The 17708-nt window shown below is 36.9% G+C and overlaps 2 protein-coding genes and 1 pseudogene across 2 annotated transcripts; 2 read left to right on the top strand and 1 right to left on the bottom strand.

Annotated features, from left to right (window-relative positions):
• The window catches only part of LOC140159167 (lysosomal alpha-mannosidase-like), a 90732-nt pseudogene that overhangs the window by 13325 nt on the left and 59699 nt on the right, over window positions 1–17708 (bottom strand).
• On the top strand, window positions 3671–4777 carry LOC140158391 (caprin-2-like; the record flags this gene model as incomplete). Its single annotated transcript, XM_072181483.1, has 1 exon — window positions 3671–4777. A coding segment is annotated over one exon (729 nt), but the record flags the coding sequence as incomplete, so codon positions are not given.
• LOC140158390 (uncharacterized) lies at window positions 7927–17077 on the top strand. Its single transcript, XM_072181482.1, has 4 exons — window positions 7927–8837; window positions 11064–11098; window positions 15453–15766; window positions 15991–17077. Exons 1-4 carry the CDS (start codon window positions 7927–7929, stop codon window positions 16288–16290), a joined length of 1560 nt encoding a protein of 519 aa, XP_072037583.1. The 3' UTR covers window positions 16291–17077.

Genomic DNA, 17708 nt, shown 5'->3' with positions numbered 1-17708 from the left:
TGACTGTTTTATTGATTTTTCACTACTTAAATGTCAAGTACTATAGACATAATATACATCATTTGAAAGCTAATTTCAAGCAGAATATTTTGGTTGAATATCTCAACAAGGCGGTTCTCGAACCACGAGTCTCGCCTGCTTTTGTGACCGCCTGCTTTTGCGATAACTGTTGGTAGAGAGGTAAATGAATTTGGCGGTTATCGGCTGGGCACGATTATCTGGCTGATGGTACATTTGTAACTGTACTGTACCCACCAAGTTTCATGCCCATGCAACAGTTTTTACTAATATGACCTCAGATGACCCCAGGTGGCCCTGAAATGACCTAAAATTTTGGCTCTAAATGTTGACTGTACCCCTTGTGCTAAATTTCATGCCCATACGAGTTTTTACTAATTTGACCTCAGATTACCCCTGGTGGTCTCGAAATGACCTTCCAAAAATTTGGCTATAAATGTTGACTGTACCCATCAAGTTTCATGCCCATACGACAGTTTTTACTAATTTGACCTCAGATGACCCCTGGTGACCCCAAAATGACCCCAAAATGACCTTCCAAAAATGTGACTTTAAATGTTGACTGTGTACCCACTAAGTTTAATGCCCATCCGACAGTTTTTACTAATTTGACCTCAGATGACCCCTAGTAACCTCAAAATGACCTTCCAAAAATTTGGCTTTAAATGTTGACTGTACCCACCAAGTTTCATGCCCATACAACAGTTTTCACTAATTTGACCTCAGATGACCCCTGGTGACCCCAAAATGACCTTCCAAAAATTTGGCTTTAAATGTTGACTGTACCCACCAAGTTTCATGCCCATACGAGTTTTTACTAATTTGACCTCAGATGACCCCTGGTGGTCTCGAAATGACCTTCCAAAAATTTGGCTATAAATGTTGACTGTACCCATCAAGTTTCATGCCCATACGACAGTTTTTACTAATTTGACCTCAGTTGACCCCTGGTGACTCCGAAATTACCTTCCAAATATTTGGTTTTAAATATTGACTGTACCCACCAAGTTTCATGCCCATACAACAGTTTTTACTAATTTACCCTCAGATGACCCCTGGTGACCCCAAAATGACCCCAAAATGACCTTCCAAAAATGTGACTTTAAATGTTGACTGTGTACCCACTAAGTTTAATGCCCATCCGACAGTTTTTACTAATTTGACCTCAGATGACCCCTAGTAACCTCAAAATGACCTTCCAAAAATTTGGCTTTAAATGTTGACTGTACCCACCAAGTTTCATGCCCATACAACAGTTTTCACTAATTTGACCTCAGATGACCCCTGGTGACCCCAAAATGACCTTCCAAAAATTTGGCTTGAAATGTTGACTGTACCCATCAAGTTTCATGCCCATACGACAGTTTTTTAATAACTTGACCTCAGATGACCCCTGAGTGACCTCGGATGACCCCGTAATGACCTTCCAAAAATTTGGCAAAACCAAACAACTATTTTATCAAATAAATTAAAACAGAAAGATGCTTCCTTTACGAGTTATCACTCATTGAAAGTGCTACTTTGCTATAGTTTACATGCAAAGCGACTATCTTAAAGTCGTCATATTTCGTTAATTACATGACCGATCAAGCTGTTATTTGGATATGTGATACACAGTTGAAAATTAATTATTAAAAGATTTGGTGACCTCAGTTGACCTTTGACCTTGTATGTGACCTTTGACCTCACGAAATTGGATAAAGTATGTTGCGCTGAAAATCTAATCAGGTCGAGTACCACTGGCCACGCAACTCCCCACCAAGTTACGCCACTGTACCCCATAACGGATCTCCAGATAATCTGTTCATAAGGTATTTTGCTTATTACGCATATATTATGCAAATTAGGTACTTAATTACCATATTTTACGCTCAAAATCTAATCAGGTCAAGAACCTCTGGCCCCACTACTCCTCACCAAGTTACGCCACTGTACCCCATACGGATCTCCAGATAAGCTGTTCACAAGGGTTTTTTGCTTGATACGCATCAAATACGCATAAATTATGCAACTTAGGTACTTAATTACCATATTTTGCGCTGAAAATCAAATCGGGTTGAGATCCTCTGGTCATACTACCCCCTACCACGTTATGTTGACCGTACCCACCAAGTTTTGTGCCCAGACGACAGTTTTTTGTCATTTGACCTCAGATGACACCTGGATGACCTTGGGTGACCTTTACGCACTAACCAATACAAACTTGTTCTGTCTGGGGTGAAGATGCACCCACCCACCAAGTTTGAAGAACGTGCGACCCTAGTCTCTGAGAAAATAGGTTTTTGCATTTTATGCATAAATTATGCAAATTAGGTACTTAATTACCATATTTTGCGCTGAAAATCAAATCGGGTTGAGATCTTCTGGTCATACTACCCCCTACCACGTTTCATCATCATAGGGCTTATGGATCTTACGGATCCCCAGATACAGCTCCATAAGGCGGATTTCTTCAGATTTCCAACCATATTTGTAGAATCATTCCGCATAAATTATGCAAATTAACAACTAAATGCGCATACTTTTCGCCGAAAAACTAATCAGGTGATCAGCAGGTGTGTATCATTCCTGTCACCAGGATTCGTTACCATGCGCCCGACGGATCTTGAGATAGTCTGTCCACAAACTCCGCTATCAATGTGCGCTGATTTTCGCATAAATTATGCAAATTAGCTATGTTAATTTGCATATTTTTCACCGAAAACATACGGATTACGGAGCAAACTTGGATACCCTTCCTCCCACCAAGTAGCGTCGCCCGTAAGTCTTACGGTTCCCCAGATACAGCTCCGGACGGACACACATACATCCACACACACACCCCCCCACACACACACGGACGGACGGACGGACGGACAGACAGAAATAGTGATTACTAAGTCCCATCCTGAACAAAGTTCAGGCGAGACAAAAATGATGATTGGCGACTTCAGGGCTCAGTTGTGCTGGATGGTCACATATGCTGTACACATGCCTGACACCAACAAGCAAATAAAAAGAGTAAAAAAAACAAACATGGGTTAAAAACAAGTATTCTAAATTAAATGGGTCCTTTCTTAACATGGTAAACAAGTGTTTTTGGTAGTGGTATGAATGCTGTAACATATTTTAAAAGATCGCTTTACAGCTGCTAAATGAAATTAATGAAAATAGATATTATACAGTTGTATTCACCATACTCTATTAAAGTGTAGATACATATATGTGACCAGATATTCTTAGCAGTAAAATATTAAACTTCATCCTACCAGACACGGAAAGGGGAACAATGACATGAAAACGGGTACAGGTATGTGTGGTGGTCAATTGTCCCATTTTCAGGGTCTGTGACAGTCCCGAAGACTCCCAGTTAAGAATCATGCTACTGTTTTTTAGTCCAACTTTAATTAAGACTCCAAACATTGTAGCTCGTTAAGCAAAAAGTTTGGCAAAATTTTAAATTGTCATAGCTCCCCATCCTATATTGTGACCCAGGATTATATTAGTTCATTGGCTTCACAAATATTGTCATTGTGGAAAATTTATTGATACTTGAAAATATCAATATTGCATTCACAGATCACAAGATGTTCATGTCCATTGCATTCTTGACAATTACTGTCATCTCATCCCTGGTATCCACTCAAAGTCAGCAAGCACAGAATCAACCTGAACACACTTGCTGCCAAGGTGGTGTCCCGGCACACCAGGACATAATGGTCTACCAGGACGGGACGGACGGGACGGGATGAGAGGAGACAAAGGTGAGGCTGGTATGAATATCAAAGGAGACAAAGGAGATACTGGATTTGGAGAAGTAGGCCTTCCTGGACCACAGGGACTGAGAGGAGAGAAAGGAGACCAGGGTTTACAGGGGGTAGGCCTCCCTGGAAACACTGGACCAAGGGGACCCATGGGTCCTGTAGGAAATCAAGGCATACCCGGACGGGCCGGAATAATCGGGATGAAAGGAGAGAAAGGTGACTGTGGACAATGCAGAAAATCTGCATTCACAGCGGTCAAAATGAATGACCAAACTGGAAACGTTGATGATGTGGTCACATTCCAGGAGATTACGGTCAATATTGATGGTCATTTCAGTCTTCAATCAAACAAGTTCACATGTCAAATTCCTGGAATCTATGTGTTCATGTTTTCTATGGGTGTATACACACCTACACAACCGCATATCAGGCTTGTTAAGAATGATAATTTGGTTGTGACTGCATTGGCCCATACCACTACTGCTTATGATTTTGACCAAACCAGCAATTCTGCTATGTTGAACCTGGAGGCTGGGGACCAAGTCTGGTTGAAATTTGGTGTTCACAGTGGACAAAAACTTCACAGTCATTCCTCTAGATATTCCAGCTTTTCTGGGTTCCTGCTTTATGAAATGTAACTCTGAACTGACATAGAACAAGTGATAAAGTCAAACTAATCGTAACTGGACAACTTTGTTTGAATTTAACTCTGTCTTGCACAAGCATTTTAGTAACATATAACACACTCTATTATAGGGTAGGGAGGCTTTCTTCTTACATTGTATTTAAATATGTATAGTTACGTAACTGTAACTTGGCGAAAAGTGTGAATCTTAGATACACTCAAAATATAGGCCAAAAATTGATTATTGGTAGAAAAAAATATCCCAACACATCAATGTTTGCCAAATCGACCGTTCAGTGCCAGAAGTGGGTAATTCAGAGTCGACATCGCCGTTCTAGCTGCTATTGAATTTTCACACAAGTGTGATAATAAATATGTTGAAAACAGCTCCACGAAGGATTCCTTGTGATCAATAGATAGAAAATGGATAGTTGTAAATTGTTGTTTTAGTGTGCATTCGCATGTAACATCATTACAATGACATTTAAACCCACAATGATACATTTTCCTGTATTGTATTAGTATTCGGCCAAACAGATACTGATAAAATAGATTTAGAATCATGCTGATCAATCCGTCGGACGCATCACATGCTGGTCTATCTCAAAACACATGCATTTCTAGAAAATCGCAATTGAATATCTTCATATTAAGTTTACCTTTCTATAATTCAATTAGACTATGGATTTCCATGAAACTGGTTTTAAATTAAAGCATATTTAATCTTGAATTATATTTATGTATGCAATATTGCTTAAAACTACACTTAAGTTGTACTTCTGTATGTGAAATAGTTAATTTCCTGATATCGTATTTAAAGTGCATTTCATACTGGTCTATCTTGGGGGACATATCGATTTCACGAACGGTGACATGACTTTAGACGCATCACATACTGGTCGAGAATGGTCTAGTATGAAATGAACATTTTGTCAAAAAAGAATAAATACGATATCAGGAAATTAACTATTTCACATACAGAACTACAACTTAAGTGTAGTTTTAAGCAATATTGCATATATATGTAAATTCACGATTCCACTTAAATAAATCTGTATCTTCACCACCTGAATCTGTACCATCCTCTGAATTTCTTGATTTTATTAACCAAATAAGTAGGACTAACCACTTCTTTTACCCATAATTCAACATAAATTTAAGCGAAAAACTACTCATTGGCACCACATATAACCCCACAGTAATAAACTTATTTACATAGACCAACCTTGGCTCTGTGCCCGGATTATAATGTACTCGAGACACACATGGACTTTGCTACACTCAACCAAAGTCTAGCTGTGAACATTTCATAACAATTGCATGCATCTTTTCCACCTTCTATATCTCAAACAGGGCCATAACTTATAAGTACCTTAAACTTGAACTTCTTCATATCAGCTATCGAAGGATTCTGCATTTTTTCACCTACCGGATATACAGGCAAGTGTTTATAAGAACCAATAGGATTTTATCTTTGCTTATTTTACATTTTCTAATGTAAGACTGGTGAACTTCTTTACACTAGCTAGCCAGGCATAGCAAGGAATTTAAACATGTTGCATTGCCAATCTAATACATCTTGGATTTATTTTCTTGTCTAAGTACTTGTAAGCAGTACTTGCCAAAGATGTCTGGAAATCTTAGCGGTCGCTTAAAATATACTGTGATCATGCCTGACACCACCAAGCAAATGAAAAGAGTAAAATAACCTGTGGGTTGAAAACACTTATTCTTAAATTGAAAGGGTACTTTTTCTGAACATGTTAAGGGCTGGGGTATGAACGTTTGGACAGGATTTATTGTGGGACATTAGAGCACATCAGACATATCGAATTGCATTCTGAATACGAAGAATGTCATTCTAATATTAAATAATTTTGATTTTTTGAAATTCGCAATGTAATACACATTTTATGGCAAATGATTAAAAATTAATATTTTTGATATTTAACAGTACTCGAAGTAAACTTTATAAATCTGATGAATTATACTTTTAAAATTGTATGTAGGTGGGATGAAAAGCCGACGATCAATTGAAAATTTTGACCTTTCGTATTGAAGATATGAATTTTTTTCCCCAAAAAACCGCAAAAAATTAGGTCTTTTGGGGGAAAATCCATATCTTCAATATGAAAGGTCAAAATTTTCTATTGATCGTCGGCTTTTCCTCCCAGCTCAATACAATTTAAGAATATATCATTAGATTTATAAAATTTACTTCGAGGACTGTTATGTATCAAAAATGTGAAAAATATCAAATTTTAATAATTTGTCATAAAATTGGTATTATATCGTGAATTTCAAAAAATGAAAATTATTTGATATCAGAAAGACATTCTTCGTATTCAGAATGCGATTCGATATGTCTGATGTGCTCTCATGTCCCACAAAAAATACTGTCGAAACGCTCATTCCAGATCCCTTAAGTGTATGCATGGTGTTTCTTTCTTCATAAATGACTGTAAGTGAAGTCCAGAATTAGTGCAATATGTTTCATTATTGGAAACTTTTATTTTTTGGCCAAAATTTGGTATAAGGTGTTTTTGTGTGATGATTGTCTCAGGCAAACAAAAAGACTTATTTAGGAGGAAATGAGGAAAACAGCAAAGAAGTAAACATTTATTTTTCAAAATCTGGCTATGTGATATTCATCTTTTTATTGCATTTTGGTACACAAAAGTAAAAAACTAAAAAAGTACCTTGGAACATAGAAAAATTCTTCAAATTTTAAAGGCTACGCAGGCGATCTTCTGACACAAACTTTTTTTGCCTTGTGAAAATATTATTGGTCAATGCATGTATACTCGTGAAGCGTCATCGCGTCGTACAATGTAAGGGGGTGTCTGAGGTGGGATGTGCCCCCACAACATATTTGGAACAAATAAAGGCCCAATTTAAGCCATTTCTTTTTATATCATTGCTTAAAACACAAAGTGTACAGGTGCCCAAAACAGGAGCCAAAATGAACACATATAATTATATCAATATAGGCAGATGGGTGTCTGAGGTAGGATGTGCCCCCCTCAGCCTTTATGAAAAAAAATCAAAAAGGCCCACTTGAAGCCATTTCATTGACCATTTTGACACTATAGTTGTTATCATTGCTTCAAACAAAAAGTGTGCGAATATCCATAACAAAAGTAAAAAAACAGTCGGCACTTCTTTTTCCATACGCAGGAGGGGGGTTGAGGGGGATGCGCCTTCCTTAGTATTTGAAAAAAAAATTGTGCACCATTTTTACACTATAATTATTATGTGATGTGAATGTTCATTAAATTCTTTTTTTTTTAAACATGAAAGGGGGCAAGGCCCCAGTGTGCCCCTGTCGCCTGGTATGGGAGGTTGTTGATAATGATTAAAATGTGATGCAATTTATATCTTCCATAAAACATAAGTAGGCAAATGGCAATTCAGGAAACAAAAATAGACTTAAAAGTCCAAACACAGATTACTTTCCAATCCTTAACATACATCATTTTTAAAAGTTAACACAAAAATAATTGCAAAATCAACAAGAGTCTAGAGAACTAACTTGCAGGAATGGTTGAAAGTCTGTGTACAGGGATACTCAACAAAATCTACCACATGATTTGTACTCAACAAAATCAACAACATGATGTTATTATCAATATTGCATTCACAGATCCCAAGATGTTCCTGTCCATTGCATTCTTGACAATTACTGTCATCTCATCCCTGGTATCCACTCAAAGTCAGCAAACACAGAATCAACCTGAACACACTTGCTGCCAAGGCCTAGGTGGTGTCCCGGGCACACCAGGACATAATGGTCTACCAGGACGGGACGGACGGGACGGGATGAGAGGAGACAAAGGTGAGGCTGGTATGAATATCAAAGGAGACAAAGGAGACACTGGATTTGGAGAAATAGGCCTTCCTGGACCACAGGGACTGAGAGGAGAGAAAGGAGATCAGGGTTTACAAGGGGTAGGCCTCCCTGGAAAGACTGGACCAAGGGGACCCATGGGTCCTGAAGGAAATCAAGGCATACCCGGACTGGCTGGCTCAATCGGAATGAAAGGAGAGAAAGGTGACTGTGGACAATGCAGAAAATCTGCATTCACAGCGGTCAAAATGAATGACCAAACTGGGAACATTGATGATGTGGTCACATTCCAGGAGATTACGGTCAACATAGATGGTCATTTCAGTCTTCAATCAAACAAGTTCACCTGTCAAATTCCTGGAATTTATGTGTTCATGTTTTCTATGGGCGTATACACACCTACACAACCACATATCAGGCTTGTTAAGAATGATAATTTGGTTGTGACTGCATTAGCTGTTACAACCACTGCTACTGATTTTGACCAAACCAGCAATTCTGCAATCTTGAACCTGGAGGCTGGAGACCAAGTCTGGTTGAAATTTGGTGTTCACAATGGACACAAACTTCACAGTCATTCCTATAGATATTCCAGCTTTTCTGGGTTCCTGCTTTATGAAATATAACTCTGAACTAGCATACAACAAGTGATGAAGTCAAACCAATCTTAACTGGACAACTTTCAGCGTGTTTATACTGAGCGTACGGCTTTTTGACCCGCTATTTTCCGGGCACAAAATGCCGATCATAATCCGGCTACCTTTACCCCGCTTGTTTCTACTGAGACCAGAAAGCCGTGTCTCGCATTTATGCACGCATTTTTTCCTGTAAACCGAAGTACGACGGAAAACAGATTTCAGCGAGCGCAATGACGGTTGTATCCTAAATTTAAATGTCTACGCATGGCAGCTCATGGCATAGGACCTACAATCACAATTTAGTGTTTTCAATAATCCAAATTGCATTAATTTACCAGTAGATCTTACAGCCAAAATATAGGCATATTACTAACTCATTAACTATAAAGAAGTACGCCTAGACCAAGTAAAGTCATATCCATTTTACTTCATCAAGTTCATGCGAGTCACACATGTGGCCAGTGTATATAATATCAGTAAGAAGGAACCTACTACACATTATAGGCCTAGGCCCATACTATATATACACAAGTAGAATATAAATCGTGTTATTTTTGCAACTCGTATTATGACCTCGACCCGGCAACCGATCACACGGCTCGTTTCTACTGCGCGGATTACACGCTTTGACCAGGCATGATCCACCTCAAAAGGTGGATCACGAAAGGCGAAGCACATGACCCGGCATGACACGGCAACCGATTACCCAGATCGCTTTACTGGGCTTGTTACCCGCCATGACCCGGCACGGCACGGCATGGAATTTGGCCCTCAGTAGAAACACGCAGTTTGTTTGAATTAAACACTGTCTTGCACCAGCATTTTAGTAACACATAACTGACCCTTAAGGATAGAGAGGCTTTTTCCTGGCATTGTCAATACTTAAGGGCTGGGGTATGAACGTTTGGACAGTATTTATTGTGGGACATTAGAGCACATCAGACATATCGAATTGCATTCTGAATACGCAGAATGTCATTCTGATATCAAATAATTTTGATTTTTTGAAATTGCAATTTAATACACATTTTATGGCAAATCATTAAAATTGATATTTTTGATATTTAACAGTACTTGAAGTAAACTTTATACATCTGATGATTTATACTTAAAGTGTATGTAGGTGGGATGAAAACCGACGATCAATTGAAAATTTTGACCTTTCATATTGAAGATATGGATTTTTTCCCAAAACACCAAAAAAAATTAGGTCTTTTGGGAAAAAATCCATATCTTCAATATGAAAGGTCAAAATTTTCAATTGACCGTCGGCTTTTCCTCCCTGCTACATACACTTTAAGAATATGTCATTAGATTTATATAATTTACTTCGAGGACTGTTATATGTCAAAAATTTTAAAAATATCAAATTTTTATAAGTTGTCATAAAATTTGTATCATATTGTGATTTTCAAAAATGAAAATTATTTGATATCAGAAAGACATGCTTCAGATTCAGAATGCAATTCGATAGGTCTGAGGTGCTCTCATGTCTCACAAAAATACTGTCAAAACGCTAATAAACGCTCATTTTAGATCCCTTAAAGCAATCATGGGTGATTTCAATAAAGAATAGATTCTTATTTGTTTTCCACAAAAATGTTAGTTTTCACTGATCACATTATATCCCCTTTTAATTTCGAGCCAACAAACAAGGTAAAACAAAGAAAATTGCTATTTCATTCCAGCGCCTATAATTATTGTCAATGTGTGTATTAGCTCGTCAATCATTATTGAGTTTCACACAGCTGGGCGTATAAATAAGACGTAAAACGAATAGCGATTTACACATAATTTATACATTATTGATTCAACGATACACATGCATGAGACGTGTCAGCCATCACTCGATCTGTGAACTCGGAGTAGCACTGGAGACCTCCGGATTTATTATATAAACTTAAATTTTACTGTAATTAAAGCACTTCAGCTTCGTCTTTCACATGTTATTTTAGTACACCATTGTGCATTACAGTCATGCATAAAGAAGACATTTTGAATCAATGTAGAGTTAACTTGAGTAAGAGTAACTTAATAATAATAATCATACATCACTTAAAATATTTTGTTGGAGAAAAAACAAAAACCTTGATGCTTCACTAACCCTACCCCACCCTAAAGAATTGATGGTTGGCACAACCAAGGGGGTGCAATTAATGTAGGTTTAACTTTTTCTGCTCAACTGTGTGCAGGGAATGGTACCAAAATTTGCTCATGACAAGTGAAGGTAGGACAGGCTAGCCATTCCAGTTGAAATTCAACAACTCTTCCTATACCTTTGTACAGGAGCCAACGTTGTTAATCCGAGATGAATCCACACTTTTCCAGTAGCGTATATGTGAAAGCAAGGTTACGCGTACGCATACACGTGAGCGCATAAAATTTGACATGCCTGGAACTTATAAGTAAACACTTTCTTATTATGTTATTAAATTTAAACATTACCGCTTTATTCTTTAGTTTTATTGCTGATATCAACAGAGAAATCATCGATCTTCTTGTAAGGTTGAGTGGCAATGACAAACGAATATTCCGAATGAAAGACTCATGTGAATTAGACGATCTTTAAGCTTGTTTTCGTTGTTGAAAGGGATTCAATCATGCGTCCGGCGCGTCTGCGTGGTTTACTTCGCTTGGCAGGACGACGTGGACGCATCGTTGTTAATCGATGATGAACAACGGTGAAACATAATTGAATCCCTAATTCACACGCCCCTTATGGACGACATAACCTCCATCTCTCACACAGAGGGTATAAATTTCAAATGAAGACACCCATATAGGTAACCCCATTTGAAATTCACACTCTCTGTATGGAAGATTAAGGTCATGTCTTCCATAGGGAGTGTGTGGATTTCAACTGGATAGCCTTTGGGTGTGTAAGTGAACTGTGTGGAAAACCTAGGAGACAGGAAAAGGGTAAAAAATGTGAGAAATTAAGTATAAGAATTGGTTTTGTCTTAGTTGATTTTCATAATAATTTGATGAGATAGTGGTTAGCATAGATTTTCAAAGTTGGTGAATTGTTTAAATTGTTAATTGTTGAATTTTCTCATAATATTGATGCCAAATTGATAACCGGCTATTCTAGACACAAATTTGTACAAGTTCAACTCCTATAATGAACATTTTCATAGCTTTAGGATTTATGGAGTGTATATTTTGTAATTATACATGTACTTTGTTAATTACCATGGTGACTTACTATGATACCGATGCCTAATTATTGTTATGTACGATAGAATGTCATTAAAACTTTTTGATGTTTGAAATTTCCTGAAATAGAATTATGTCTTAATAAGATTCTTTGTACATATCTTTGCAATGTATTGGAACCTGTCCTATATATCATTATGAGTTTGTCACAATGCTAAATAGTGATTCATCTGTTTGCCAAAATCATGTTTCACATGAATTCTCTTGAATTAGAATACAGGGTTAGTTAACAGTGCAGTACTGCAGCATCTGACTACTATCCTCTTCAACAGATTTCATGCCTAATATGATTTTAACAAAGAATAATCGCTATTTAACATTCAGCCAAACAGATACTGATAAAATAGATTTAGAATCACGCTGATCAATCCGTCGGACGCATCACATGCTGGTCTATCTCAAAACACATGCATTTCTAGAAAATTCTAGAAATATTAAGTTTACCTTTCTATAATTCAATTAGACTATGGATTTTCATGAAAGTGGTTTTAAATTAAAGCATATACTTACCAGATTTATTTAATCTTGAATTATATTTACATATATGCAATACTACACTAAAGTTGCAGTTCTGTATGTGAAATAGTTAATTTCCTGATATCATATTTAAAGTGCATTTCATACTGGTCTATCTTGGGGGCTATCTCGATTTCACGAACGGTGACATGACTTTAGACGCATCACATACTGGTCTATCTCGAGTCTAGTATGAAATGTACATTTTGTCAAAAAAGAATAAATACGATATCAGGAAATTAACTATTTCACATACAGAACTACAACTTAAGTGTAGTTTTAAGCAATATTGCATATATGTAAATTCACGATTCCACTTAAATAAATCTGTATCTTCACCACCTGAATCTGTACCATCCTCTGAATCTCTTGATTTATTAACCAAATAAGCAGGACTAACCACTTCTTTTACCCATAATTCAACATAAATTTAAGCGAAAATCTACTCATTGGCACCACATATAACCCCACAGTAATAAACTTATTTCCTTAGACCTATAAAATCTTGGCTCTGTGCCCGGATTATGATGTACTCAAGACACACATGGACTTTGCTACACTCAACCAAAGTCTAGCTGTGAACATTTCATAACAACTGCATGCATCTTTTCCACCTACTATATATCTCAAACAGGGCCATAACTTATAAGTACCTTAAACTTAAACTTCTTCATATCAGCTATCGAAGGATTCTGCATTTTTTCACCTACCGGATATACAGGCAAGTGTTTATAAGAACCAATAGGATTTTATCTTTGCTTATTTTACATTTTCTAATGTAAGACTGGTGAACTTCTTTACACTAGCTAGCCAGACATAGCAAGGAATTTAAACATGTTGCATTGCCAATCTAATACATCTTGGATTTATTTTCTTGTCTAAGTACTTGTAAGCAGTACTTGCCAAAGATGTCTGGAAATCTTGGCGGTCGCTTAAAATATATTATTGTAATCATACCTGACACCACCAAGCAAATGAAAAGAGTAAAATAACCCATGGGCTGAAAACACTTATTCTTAAATTGAAAGGGTACTTTTTCTGAACATGTTAAGGGCTGGGGTATGAACGTTTGGACAGGATTTATTGTGGGACATTAGAGCACATCAGACATATCGAATTGCATTCTGAATACGAAGAATGTCATTCTAATATCAAATAATTTTGATTTTTTGAAATTCGCAATGTAATACACATTTTATGGCAAATGATTAAAATTAATATTTTTGATATTTAACAGTACTCGAAGTAAACTTTATAAATCTGATGAAAAGATATGAATTTTTTCCCAAAACACCGCAAAAAATTAGGTCTTTTGGGGGGAAAATCCATATCTTCAATATGAAAGGTCAAAATTTTCAATTGATCGTCGGCTTTTCCTCCCAGCTCAATACAATTTAAGAATATATCATTAGATTTATATAATTTACTTCGAGGACTGTTATATATCAAAAATGTGAAAAATATCAAATTTTAATAATTTGTCATAAAATTTGTATTATATCGTGAATTTCAAAAAATGAAAATTATTTGATATCAGAAAGACATTCTTCGTATTCAGAATGCGATTCGATATGTCTGATGTGCTCTCATGTCCCACAAAAAATACTGTCGAAACGCTCAAAACACTCATTCCAGATCCCTTAAGTGTATGCATGGTGTTTCTTTCTTCATAAATGACTGTAAGTGAAGTCCAGAATTAGTGCAATATGTTTCATTATTGGAAACTTTTATTTTTTGGCCAAAATTTGGTATAAGGTGTTTTTGTGTGATGATTGTCTCAGGCAAACAAAAAGACTTATTTAGGAGGAAATGAGGAAAACAGCAAAGAAGTAAACATTTATTTTTTTTAAATCTGGCTATGTGATATTCATCTTTTTATTGCATTTTGGTACACAAAAGTAAAAAACTAAAAAAGTACCTTGGAACATAGAAAACTTCGTCAAATTTTAAAGGCTACGCAGGCGATCTCCTGACACAAACTTTTTTTGCCTTGTGAAAATATTATTGGTCAATGCATGTATACTCGTGAAGCGTCATCGCGTCGTACAATGTAAGGGGGTGTCTGAGGTGGGATGTGCCCCCACAACATATTTGGAACAAATAAAGGCCCAATTTAAGCCATTTCTTTTTATATCATTGCTTAAAACACAAAGTGTACAGGAGCCAAAATGAACACATATAATTATATCAATATAGGCAGATGGGTGTCTGAGGTAGGATGTGCCCCCCTCAGCCTTTATGAAAAAAAAATCAAAACAAAGGCCCACTTGAAGCCATTTCATTGACCATTTTGACACTATAGTTGTTATCATTGCTTCAAACAAAAAGTGTGCGAATATCCATAACAAAAGTAAAAAACAGTCGGCACTTCTTTTCCATACGCAGGAGGGGGGGTTGAGGGGATGCGCCTTCCTTAGTATTTGAAAAAAATTGTGCACCATTTTTACACTATAATTATTATGTGATGTGAATGTTCATTAAATTCTTTTTTTTTTAAACATGAAAGGGGGCAAGGCCCCAGTGTGCCCCTGTCGCCTGGTATGGGAGGTTGTTGATAATGATTAAAATGTGATGCAATTTATATCTTCCATAAAACATAAGTAGGCAAATGGCAATTCAGGAAACAAAAATAGACTTAAAAGTCCAAACACAGATTACTTTCCAATCCTTAACATACATCATTTTTAAAAGTTAACACAAAAATAATTGCAAAATCAACAAGAGTCTAGAGAACTGACTTGCAGGAATGGTTGAAAGTCTGTGTACAGGGATACTCAACAAAATCTACCACATGATTTGTACTCAACAAAATCAACAACATGATGTTATTTTCAATATTGCATTCACAGATCACAAGATGTTCCTGTCCATTGCATTCTTGACAATTACTGTCATCTCATCCCTGGTATCCACTCAAAGTCAGCAAACACAGAATCAACCTGAACACAACTGTAATACTTGCTGCCAAAGCCTAGGTGGTGTCCCGGGCACACCAGGACATAATGGTCTACCAGGACGGGACGGACGGGACGGGATGAGAGGAGACAAAGGCGAGGCTGGTATGAATATCAAAGGAGACAAAGGAGACACTGGATTTGGAGAAGTAGGCCTTCCTGGACCACAGGGACTGAGAGGAGAGAAAGGAGATCAGGGTTTACAGGGGGTAGGCCTCCCTGGAAAAACTGGACCAAGAGGACCATTGGGTCCTGAAGGAAATCAAGGCATACCCGGACGGGCCGGAACAATCGGAATGAAAGGCGAGAAAGGTGACTGTGGACAATGCAGAAAATCTGCATTCACAGCGGTCAAAATGAATGATCAAACTGGGAACATTAATGATGTGGTCACATTCCAGGAGATTACGGTCAATATTGATGGTCATTTCAGTCTTCAATCAAACAAGTTCACATGTCAAATTCCTGGAATCTATGTTTTCATGTTTTCCATGGTGTGTACAGACTTACACAACCACATATCAGGCTTGTTAAGAATGATAATTTGGTTGTGACTGCATTGGCCCATACCACTACTGCTAGTGATTTTGACCAAACCAGCAATTCTGCAATCTTGAACCTAGAGGCTGGAGACCAAGTCTGGTTGAAATTTGGTGTTCACAGTGGACAAAAACTTCACAGTCATTCCTATAGATATTCCAGCTTTTCTGGGTTCCTGCTTTATGAAATTTAACTCTGAACAGTAAGAGAGCATGCAATAAAGTCAAACTATATACTTATTGGACAAATTTAATTGAATCTTAAAAGTAACAGTCTGGTCAATAACAAAACACGTTCCTGCCTAAAATTGACGGGTAAATAAGTTTCTCGTTGCATTCCCAGTTGTTTTCTTGACTATTTTTTGCATCTGAAGAACACTTCTTTTGTTGCTTCTTCAGACCAAATTTTACTGACTGATGGCTTGTTGTCAGCTGTCTCAGTATCAAATCAATGATATGCCATCGATCACTGACACAGTCTCATTTCTGTTTTGAGCTAGAGCCTTTGTCTGGTGCCCTTTTAATTTTCAAGAAGAAAAATTAACAGTGTCAATGCGAACGGCACAAATTACATTCTGTGATTTCCACGTAATTATAGTGCGCGAAAACATTAACACGTGCGTAATATCATTTTACACTGGGAACAAAGCACACGCAGAACTATGCCTGAGGAATAGTTACTTTTGCGGGAATATAGTCAAAACTATGCCCGCGCATTTAACCAATCAGATAACAGGAATCTTTAGATGAAGTATATAATTGTCATTAGTTGACTATTACCAACTCATATTCAAAAGTTGCGATTATTGCTAATAGTCACGACTACCATTATTGGTGACTTAGTCATGCAACCCTAAAAATTACCATATAGGCCTAAGCCTTCCTTGTTAAAATTATGATGTTAACTGCAGACAAAATATTTTTTATTATTGTTTATGTGTGTAAATTTCCAATAGTAACTTTCATTTCACCAGTCTAATAAGCCCCGGAAAGCAAGAGTTAAGACAATATCTGTCACTCAATATACACCTAGTTTTTTTCTACAATATTAACATGTTATTATTCATGTATGATAATGATGCATGTGAAACTCAACTATTGAAACATACTTACTGGAGTATAAATAATAGAGCATAAAATATGAAAAGGTATATAATCATAGATCATATTAATTTGTATATATATGATGTATATGTGACGTGTCATATCATAAGGAGACACTTTTGGGCAGGATCTTAAATGGAGATATAGCCAAAAGTCTGCCCGGGGTGATTTTTTCATAATCTAGGTTTGTTGCGAATTTGTGATGTTATTAATGTTTAAAATATTGTCTGATAGTTTCAGACCGGAATATAACTGGCATCTGGTATTTTTTGAGATATTTTTCAAGGTAATTCCTACTCTCAACATTGTCAATAATATTTTCAAAGGCCGATATCTCAATTTCCATTTTTATAATACCATAACTTACGAACTCAATATCTTGGCTTAGGAATGTCCTATTTCATTGGGGAAAACGGCGTTGTGGAGCAAAATATATCTATATTTAAGATAGTAATAACACTGTATGCAGCCCATTACTATCTACTCTCTTTACACGTTGGCATGGCTA

Source organism: Amphiura filiformis, chromosome 8, assembly GCF_039555335.1.
Source record: "Amphiura filiformis chromosome 8, Afil_fr2py, whole genome shotgun sequence".
Lineage (NCBI taxonomy): Eukaryota > Metazoa > Echinodermata > Ophiuroidea > Amphilepidida > Amphiuridae > Amphiura > Amphiura filiformis.
The sequence above is the reverse complement of the archived record's forward strand: the minus strand, read 5'-3'. Positions and strand labels throughout refer to the sequence as shown.

Coding starts and splice junctions, on each gene's coding strand:
- LOC140158390 (XM_072181482.1), top strand. CDS start 7,927: ATGGTTGAAAGTCTGTGTACAGGGATACTCAACAAAATCTACCACATG. Junction 11,099..15,452: donor TTTGCTCATGACAAGTGAAG/GTAGGACAGGCT, acceptor TTGCATTCACAG/ATCACAAGATGTTCCTGTCC. Junction 15,767..15,990: donor GAGATCAGGGTTTACAGGGG/GTAGGCCTCCCT, acceptor TGGTCATTTCAG/TCTTCAATCAAACAAGTTCA.